General features: G+C 42.9%; 1 protein-coding gene across 3 annotated transcripts; it reads right to left on the reverse strand.

Annotated features, from left to right (window-relative positions):
* Nucleotides 1-224: 224 nt before the first annotated feature.
* Nucleotides 225-9939, reverse strand: TBXT (T-box transcription factor T). 3 transcript variants are annotated; one of them, XM_030554267.1, is made up of 8 exons: nt 9734-9939; nt 8690-8954; nt 7534-7668; nt 6673-6734; nt 6496-6557; nt 4550-4723; nt 2475-2604; nt 225-668 (listed from the first exon to the last, which is right to left on the reverse strand). In XM_030554267.1, exons 1-8 carry the CDS (start codon nt 9937-9939, stop codon nt 401-403), a joined length of 1302 nt encoding a protein of 433 aa, XP_030410127.1. In that variant the 3' UTR covers nt 225-400. The 3 variants fall into 3 exon arrangements, with proteins under 3 accessions (XP_030410127.1, XP_030410126.1, XP_030410128.1); XM_030554266.1 differs by having other exon boundaries at nt 4550-4726; XM_030554268.1 differs by lacking the exon at nt 4550-4723.
* Between the last annotated feature and the right edge of the window lie 240 nt (nt 9940-10179).

Genomic DNA, 10179 nt, shown 5'->3' on the forward strand with positions numbered 1-10179 from the left:
AAAAAAAAAAAAAGACTGACAAAACTGTCAAGATGGGTATGAAACAAACTCCCAGATCCAGATACTCCCAGAACATTGAGAAGTGTGGAATATGGGGTCACATTTTGGTGTTTCAGGCCCATCTCTGCCAAATTGAAAAGGATTAAAAATATTTATTTTAAAAAGGAAGAGCAGTGGATCTGCTAGATGAGAATTGCACTCATAAGGTCTATATGCTGCTAATGATACACTGTTATACTGTAAGAAGTATAATTCAATTACTTTACACAAAAGCAGTGCAGTCTTTTTGTTTATAATTTACTTCATGTCTCTTTTTCCCCTCCTCAAGACTTCATTGCGGATTCAGTATTTAGAGTAACTAAGTAGCTACAACGTCTTTATCTTAAAGAAAGGGCTTGGTTTACATGGAAGGCGGTGTGACAGGAGTCCATGTGGATGCCAGCCTACTATGTGCAGAGGTATCATACTGACTGTCAGAAATGTCTGTTGGTGTGCCAGCGTCATACAGTGGAGATCCTGAGGAGGAGGCAGTGACAGAGTGAGGAAGGGGTGGGTAGTGTGCTGTAGAGCCTCGCAAAAACTGGGAGCTCAGTCCATTGGCCATCCCACCTGACTGAGACACGGGTGTGATGGTGCTGTTATTCACAGACCACAAGTTGGGATACTGACTGTAAGAGAGAAGAAGGGTAGATAATATGGATTATTAATTAACCCAGTTTTCCCTGTCAGCTATGCAATTTTACACCTCACAAAGCACATTCCAGGTGTGTTTTTACTCAGCTACTTTATGCATAGTGAAGAACTTTGGGAAGGTTCTTACTACTTCAGTACACTAGAGAAATCTCAGGCACTTAAACTGTGGATCACACTGATTTGCTGCAGCCAGCATGCTGTGAGGGTAAGAATCTACCCAAATCTTCCCAGCTCCCACTTCATGCCTCTACTTCCCCCACCCACACACCTATTCAAAAGTTCTTTACTGGGGGCCAGAAATAAAAAAGTTGATCTGTGAGAAAAATTTAAAGAGGATAAGTTTAACGTTTCCATTTATTATTTAGCTCTTACACAGCACTTTTCACTCATAGATCCCAAAGCACTTTACATTATCTCTGTTATCCCCATTTTACAGATAGGGCACCAGGGCCTAGAGGGGTGAAGTGACTTGCCCAAGGTCACACAGCAATTAAATGGCAGAACCAAGAAGACAACCCAGTCTCTTGACTCATAGTCCAGTACCCTGGACTTTGTTGCCTTCCAAATGTAAAGACAATTTTGGGAAGGAGAAGTAGTGCTTGGGAGTACTTGCTATTTCAATAAATTTATGTTTAGTAAAAAGAAGAATCTAGTACGTTGTACAAAATACATGGTGTATTTTAATAGATAAATGCTAACTTGCATATTTCATAAATAAGTGTGCCTTCCATGATTCATGTACATTAGCAGAATATTTAGACTACAGATTTGAACTGCAAGTTGTTTAAAAAAAAAAATAGAGGGCCAACCCCTGATCCTATTAAAGTCAATAGAAAAATCCCATCTGACTCCCCAGTAACTTCCAGTTTGGGTTCCTAGGCACTGGGTACAAATCCAACATCATATAACTTATTTCAACAGGTGAGCCAATATTTTATCAAGGTAATCGTAATTCTAAAAAGAAGAGACATGATGTATGTCCGTAACAGGAGGATGGTTTTCACTGAGCACTCTTAAAAGCAATAAACAAGGGCTATTATTTAAAGGGATACTGTTTGCTTGATCTCTCACACTTGTCAAAGTGTTATTTTACTTACTGTTTTTACAAATAACTCTTAAGATTCCTAGAATTGAAAGATGGGAGATAATAATTGTCCCTTATTTCTCCAATAAGTTTGCATTGTGCATTTGACAGCAATGTGAGTAAAGTCAGTTTCATCGTTTCTCCTGTATGGCCAGTTATTTTCTCATATTTATAGGGGCTTTTCATATATCAACAGGGAAGAGAAAAGAAGCATTAAAAAAGGAAAATGCAATAATAAAACCATAATAGGCAGAGAGACTTAGACCTGGTCTACACCTAAAACTTAGGTCAATTTAACTATGTTGCTCCAGGGTGTGAAAAATTCACACCCCTGACAGATGTAGTTAAGCAGAGCAATGCTCCAGTATAGACACCACTAGGTTAATGGAAGAATTCTTCTGTCAAACTAGCTACCACCTCTCAAGGGGATGGATTTACTATAGCAATGGAAAAACCCCTTCCATTGCTATAGCAAGAGACTACACTACAGCAGCATAGGTGCAGGACTGCAGATGTGCCATTACAGCCCTTGTTGTACAGGTGTAGTACCTGAAACTACTTTTAACTCTTTACTTTAAAACTGACTAGATTTCAAGCTGACAATGACCTGTTCACTCCTTTTTTCAATTTAAAAAACCCAACGTACTCCAATTTCTGAAGATTTGGGGGGCTTCATTGCAAAGGGACTGAATCCTACCTGGAGCTGGTAGATGTGCCAGTGCTGTGACTCATGGGCAGCATACTAGTGTGTGTGGGAACTCCTAGGCTGGACCAGTTGTCATGGGATTGGAGCATGGAAAGACAGGCCGAGGAATTATCACCATAGGCTGCTGTGAAAAACAAGCAAGCACTAAACAAGCAGATCAGCAGTTAAAGTAAGGCACAAATCTCATTTTCAATGCAGAGTATGGCTTTTTTATTACTGCTTTGCATATTATACACATGCGCACACACACACACACACACACACACACCCCTACAAATTGTGTCAAACTATCAATTTTATTGGGGCTGTCGAATAGGTGATGTGCCAGTCTGCTATACGAGGTGCCCAAGTTCAGTTGCCAAAGCATATTTCACTTCCTACCTCCAGTAGTTCCTTAGGCCAAAATACTCAGCCTCTGATGACGGGAGTGCATTATGTAGCTCTGTGGTAACTATGGGGCTAAAATAGCAATGACCTCAATGCCATTCCACCCTCCACAGCCAGAGAAGGTTGCTGTGGCACATGGACTTAAGGGGAGGAGAAAAATCCTTTATGGGGGATGGGAGAAGAAGCAGGGCACACAGTGAAGTCAATTATTCTCATGGAATTTTATTTGAATTTGCAAAACCTATGCAAAGGTTCAAGATGCAACAAAAATCAACTACATGCAAATTTTCATGTTTAACATGCTTTACAGAGTTATGTATTGTAAGAATAGTCAGGCTATGGGCTGTGTCTGGAACAATTTGATGGTGATTATGTCACCTAGCCTACATAATATTTTATGAAATTTAAAATATTAAAGCTGTGTTGTTTTTTTTTTAAACAAACAAACAAAACCCCCTTTCAACAGCCTTTATTGGACAGGAGAGAAACACCATAGAAAGTCCTGGATGGGCAGTTAGTTAAACATCCCCTCCTTTCTTCTCACGGAAGTGCAAATGGATAGACATATGACACACCCAATTCTGTCATCCTGACTTATTTTGAGGAGTACCTTACTACACATGTAGGCCTTAGTACACTGGCGCTTTACAGCGCTGCAACTTTCTCGCTCAGGGGTGTGAACAAAACACACCCCTGAGCGCAGCAAGTTACAGCGCTGCAAAGCGCCAGTGTAAACAGTGCCCCAGTGCTGGGAGCATGGCTCCCAGCGCTGCAAGCTAATCCCCATGGGGAGGTGAAGTACATGCAGCGCTCTCCCAGCGCTGGTGCCGCAACCACACTCGCACTTCAAAGCGCTCCAGTGGCAGCACTTTGGAGTTTTGAGTGTAGCCAAGACCATAGTCTTGTTGATTTCAAAGGGACTACACACTGATTAAGATGTTCCTCAATGTGAGTAATGGTGGCGGAACTAGGCCCTCAATTATTTACTTAGGTTATTACCACTTGACTCCACGACCATAACTAGAAGTCTATTCAATTCACTACCATTTCTTTAAGATGGTTCTTCCTCAAATTCATCAGATACATATATTCCATCTTCACTTAAACCAAGTCCCCAAACTTCTCTTGCACTCCCCCTTACCAGTAATAAAATATGTCCACACCCTTTTGGGCCAGGAGCCGAAAAGGGGTCCAGCAGCCAAGAGCAGAGGGTGAGGTGGGACCGGAGCGGGCTGGGTGGTGCTCCCTCCCCACCCCCTTGTGAGGGCTGGCTCAGACCCTGCCGTGCACCCCGAGATGTTCCTCAAAATTAACTGACAAATATTGCCAGAATAAACCAAGCTTTCCTAGGCTAAAAATCATTGAAGTATTCCTTCATTTCAAGATTCTTGTTCTACAGTAGGACACAGGGATAGCGTTAGCACAGAATTGTCTAATAACCTAACATTAGATAGAGCATTACAAAATCTTACTTTTCCATTATTAAGAGGCTAGAGAAACGGATTTACTTTTTGTTATTGCCTTTCAATCGTTGTCACAAGCCCTCAGCACAAACTGAGCTAGATACTGATCTCAGTTCCAATAACATTACTCCAGATGTACACGGATATCATTTATCAAAATTTGGACCACTAGGTTAATTTCCCTCTTTAAACAGCTGCAGAATATTAAAAACTTACTTGGAGAGTTGTTTCTATGGGCATATGGATTGGGGTAAGGGGCAGAACGGTGATTCCTCAGCGATGAGAATCTTTCACAGCTGTGAGCAGAGGACAGTGATAGAGGTGCTCCAAATTGAGCATGAGGATTGGAGGGGGGGCACAGACTCCCAGTTCCAGGAATAAGCCAGCCACCTACTATGAAAAAGAGAGGACATTTTGTAGCACTGATACATAATGCTACAGGGCAGGCTATGAATGTTATGAGCCTTTTTAACACTATTACTCTGAAGTTCAATATTAGAGCGGGTCAGAAATTTTCCAACACAATGTTTTTCCATCAAAAAATGCCAATTGTCAAAAGTGAAATGTGGATACATGTCACCTCGCATCAAAATTCATTTTGAAAGAAAAATTGAGGAAAAGGGCAATTTTATTAAGGGCAAAAAACAGGTTCCCTCCCAGCACTATTGAATAACATTATTCAGGTTGGCTTCTCCCTGCCCTTTACAGGAGATGCTGTCTTTACCTATGTTACTAATTACACCTTAGACTATTAAAACTGAAATATTTTTAAAACTTTGCATTTTTTCTGTTGTGTGTGTACGTTTTGTATATCATTCACTTTGGATGGTAAAACCACACTGGTTAATTTAAGCTTTTGTGTATAGCATCTCTTTTTGGTTCTCCTCCAATAGCACAACATTGCTGTGCTTGGGGTTTCCAATACTGATGTGGGATGATGTTCAAATGCAAAAGAAATGTTTTCATAGAATTTTTTTAAAAATTCCATTCCCATTATAATTTGTAAATGCCCTTTTATTCAAGTTGCGGACCTAATTTTTTTGACAATGTTCCTTTAAAACCAAATTCAATTTAAAATTTTAAAACAGTGACATTTTAGCCATATGAAAACAAAAGAATTTTAAAACTAGTGCCTCCAATGTCCTTAGTGTACTTTAAAAATAAATTAAAGTGGTGAGTTTATTCTCACTATTTTTTTTTTTACCATTTGAAGTAAAACACTCCTTCCATTAATCTCCCCACAGTTATTGCATTATTAATATCCAAGACCCATTGACTTGTAGAAAACTAATATGATTATAATATTTCACTACAGAATTTTTAAGGCAGTATTAATGTTTAATAAAAAATATTGTACACAATAAGAAACATGAAAAACTACAAAACAATAATCATAAGAATCAGACACCAACAGGGCCGCCGAGGGGTGGGGGGGCAAGTGGGGCAATTTGCCCCAGGCCCATTAGGGGTCTCCATGAGAATATAGTATTATATAATATTACAACTTTTTTTATGCAAGGGGCCCCTGAAATCGCTTTGTCCCAGGCCCCCTGAATCCTTTGGGTGGCCTTGGACATCAATCATAGAACTGAAAGGGACCTTGAGAGGTCTTTTAGTCCAGTCCTCTGCACTCAAGACAGGACTAAGTATTATCTAGAACAAGGGTAGGCAACCTATGGCACGCATGCCAAAGGTGGCACACAAGCTGATTTTCAGTGGCACTCACACTGCACAGGTCCTGGCCATGAGTCTGGGGGGCTCTGCATTTTAATTTAATTTAATTTTAAATTAAGTTTCTTAAACATTTTAAAAACCTTATTTACTTTACATACAACAATAGTTTAGTTATATATTTTAGACTTATAGAAAGAGATCTTTTAAATACATTAAAATGTATTACTGGCACACGAAACCTTATATTAGAGTGAATAAATGAAGACTCGGCACACCACTTCGGAAAGGTTGCCGACCCCAGATCTAGAATGTCATACTTAATCTATAGTGAGAGTTAACATATGCCTGCAAACAAACACTGGTGTCTGAATTTTACTCAGATACAACATACTACTCAATTGTAGTAGAAAGGAAGTACAAGAGAAGCTGAAATGAAAGATAAGGTATTTTTTAAAGTTATGTACTTAATAGAGTGAAATTAAACATACACTGTGAATACCCAGACTGTTGATTGTCTCCAGCTTCATCCATCATATCTTTGTGATCACTTCTGTCAAAGAAGCCACATTTCATTAGTCAAAGAAAATGATTTGAAAGAAATGTGTTTTCACAAATATGTAATTTTTCTGCAAACTTTGTAACTGGGTTTAGCCAAGAATTCTCACCTTTCTTTTGCATCAAGGAAAGCCTTTGCAAACGGATTGTATTTAATTTTTAAAGCTGTGATCTAAAAACAACAACAAAAAATCTTATTTTGCAAGTGTTACTACTCATTATCATACAGAATTTAGGACCTGATCCTGCTTCTCTAAAGTTAGTGGGTTTTACCATTGATTTCAGGGGCAGTAGGATTAAGGCCATAGTATGGACTTATGTAAAGTAACTAAACTGCATCCAAACATCTCAAATGTTAACAGTAGACTTGAAATTATTCTCGCTACAAAATTATAGACATCCACTGTCACTGCCTAACTAAGTTACCGGGTTTTATTATCCCATTAAGGAAACACATATGAAAGGGGATACACTAATGACAGTTATAAAGAGTTTTGGGTTTCTTGGTAGACCAGAATGAACAACAACAAATCTCAGCTAGGATAATAAACTTAGTAACTTACAGTTTAATTGAAGTTATTTGAAAACAAGAGTCAATTTTGAAAATGCCTTTTCCAGTAGTTCATGTATTATTATTTCATATACTATAAAATGGTGAGTTCATTCTTACTGATTTTCTAACATTAGTAGTTAGCTTTGATAAATTCCAACGACTCTTTATAATTCTACTTAACAAATAAAGTTACAATATATAGGAAACAGGGAATTAGTGTTACTAATTGGGCTTTATTATTATTTATTTATTGGGCTTTATTATTTAATTTCAAACAAACTCACTTTATATACAATTTAAAATGAAACACAGAGACTTGAAAAAATGTTACATGACAAATATTTTGCTCCAGTGTCTTTCACTTTGCTAATTCAGAGGATATAAGTTCATGTAGGTTTCTTTCCCATTTTGTGCATACCTCCTCATTCTGATAAGCTGTCACAGCTATAAACTGGGTCTCTGGGAAGGAATGGCTGGTTATCATACGCTGAGGGCCACCAACTCTCACTATATGAATCCTAGGCTCATACTTGTGCAAGGAATTCAACATGATCTGTAAATATATAATAGCACAGATAAGCATTGTCACAATGGGATGCACATGTCTACAGTTACAGAGCACTATCTGATTTTAAAAAGCTAACGCTGGATATTTTGGGGTGGGGGAGGTCCCAGAAGTCAACAGACACTAGTAAATTCTAAAAGTGAAGCCTGACGAAAGAGGATAAACATCAGGCAACTAAATTATCTGCCTAAATATTATCCATCATTATATTTGGCACGGCAGCCTATTGATAGATATGCACACTTTGGATTATCAAATAATTCAACCCTGAAATGACTATTTTAAAAAAGTCCCCCTCTGCTTGGAAAGTTTCATCAGGACAAAAACAGTCCAGTTGGTTTGTCTAAAACTATAGATGATATTGATTACAACCCAGTGTCAACAAAACTGAAGAACAACTTCATAGATAATGTAGGGGACAAATGAAATCTAGCTCCCCTTTCTTGGTGAAATCTACTAGGCAGACTCCTTGGCCTGGTTTGTAGGAATATACCTCTGCGTTTTTATTTTTGCTCATAAAAAGCAACCGGTTTTTTTTAGACCACTCCAGTACACTACATAAAATACATAAACTCGTCTATTTAGAAGACCTAGCTGTATTTCCAACAGGTGAGAAAAGCCCCCGCCTTTTACAGGGGCAGCCTTTGAAATGTGTCACAAGTTTACAGACAATGCTGGATAGGTGTCATGGGAGGAAAGTAGTCACACAACTGAGGCTGAGCTGCTTGTTACAGCGAGAGGCTCTGGAAAAGTTTTCTTCCAGCCCTGAATTTTAGCTACACCCTGATTGACTTTGCTGACAGGATAAACTTGGGGGTGGAGGTGTCTCCTCCCTCCCCTCCCCACTGAGTTCTGACACCCCGCAGACGGAGGCTCCGGGAAGGGTCTCTGCTGCCCTAGTGCAGCCCGGAGCGCTGCGAACTAGCAGCTTGCAGGCGCTATTTCTCGGCGCCCCTCCCTTGGGCTCCTGGCCGGCCAGGTCCCCGGGCGGCTCCAGCCTGGCACTCACCTGCCCCCCTCCATTGAGCTTGTTGGTGAGTTTGACTTTGCTGAAGGAAACCGGCGCCTTCATCCAGTGCGCTCCGAAGTTGGGCGAGTCCGGGTGGATGTAGACGCAGCTCGGGGCCTGCGGCTCGGGTTTGCCCCCGGGGACCCACTCCCCGTTCACGTACTTCCAGCGGTGGTTGTCGGCGGCCACGAAGTCCAGCAGGAAGGAGTACATGGCGTTGGGGTCCAGGCCGGACACGCTCACCTTCAGCACGGGGAACATCCGCCTGGGGGAGAGAGCAGGGCCAGGAGAGGCGCATTGTCCGGGGGAACTGCTCCCCACTGCCGGGGGAGCCGGGCCAGGGCTCCTGCTCGCCCCACCTCGAGCCCCAGAGCAAGGCCGATCACGGCTCCGGTGTGCCCCGGCTCGGCTGTTTCACAGGACTCCGGGAAGCCGCGTTAGCGCCTCACCTGCCTCTCCCAGGCCTGGCCCTTGACCTTTCTCTGGGTGTCCCGGTGCAAAGGATCAGCCGGCCCTAAATCACCCCCCAGCGGAGCTTCAGGCCCTTTGTGCGGCTCCGGGCAAAAACTAATCGGCTCCCGCTCCGGGCTGCAGCCTTCCCCGCTCCGGTGCCGCGTTGTGCAGAGAGGAGGGGGCTTCTAGCAGCACTGAGGGGACCCAGGGGACCCCAGTAGCGGAAGCGGATCTGGGGTCTCCAGTCACATTACGGGGAGATCCTCCCCCGCAGGACTGGATTGGAGGGAAAGAGGGAAATCTACAGTAAAAAGGGGGAGAAATAAATACCACCGGGACGGGGGCAGGGGCAGAGTCTCCCGCAGCATTAGATTAGGGTGTCTCCAGCAGCATGGGGGTAGCATACTCGGCCCAACATAATGTTGCAGGGGGGATCCTTTAACTGAGGGGAGAGAACCCCAGCGGGACTAGGGGAGAGGAGGTCTTCAGCCCCAATGGCTGTGCAATCATTTGGGGCTGCAGCGGTCTCTTACAGCAGTGGGAGCTGGGCAGGGCCCCCCCCGGGGTTGCCAGCAGTGTCCCCGACCCTACCTGCCGTTCTTGGTCACGATCATCTCGTTGGTGAGCTCCTTGAAGCGCAGCCACAGCTCATTCTCCTCCAGAGTGACTCGTAGCTCCCGCTCAGTGGGGTCTCCCTTCTCGCTGCCAGCCTGCAGCTCGTTTTCCACTGCGCTCAGGAGATGGTCCACCCGGTACTGCACGCTCTTGCCGGAGCTCTCCGTGCCGGGAGAACTCATCCTCTCTCCTCCCCCTCCCCCAAAACCACTTACTGCCCAGCAGCCACCTCCAGCCTCAGGTCTGGCTCCAACTCCTGGTAGAAATGATCAGAGGCGATTCCACGCCGAACAGCCACGCGGGAGAGGAGGACCCCGAGGCTCCTGGGAGGGGGTCCTGGCTGCTTACAGTAGGAAGAATCCAGGCTGGTTACAATGTGGTGGCAGAAGGGTTAATCCACTTGACCTCTCTGGTCAGCGCGA

Source organism: Gopherus evgoodei, chromosome 3, assembly GCF_007399415.2.
Source record: "Gopherus evgoodei ecotype Sinaloan lineage chromosome 3, rGopEvg1_v1.p, whole genome shotgun sequence".
Taxonomy (NCBI): Eukaryota; Metazoa; Chordata; order Testudines; family Testudinidae; genus Gopherus; species Gopherus evgoodei.

Coding starts and splice junctions, on each gene's coding strand:
- TBXT (XM_030554266.1), bottom strand. CDS start 9,939: ATGAGTTCTCCCGGCACGGAGAGCTCCGGCAAGAGCGTGCAGTACCGG. Junction 4,727..6,495: donor ACAGTCTGGGTATTCACAGT/GTATGTTTAATT, acceptor TCTTTTTCATAG/TAGGTGGCTGGCTTATTCCT. Junction 2,605..4,549: donor CCATAGAAACAACTCTCCAA/GTAAGTTTTTAA, acceptor TTTTCACAGCAG/CCTATGGTGATAATTCCTCG.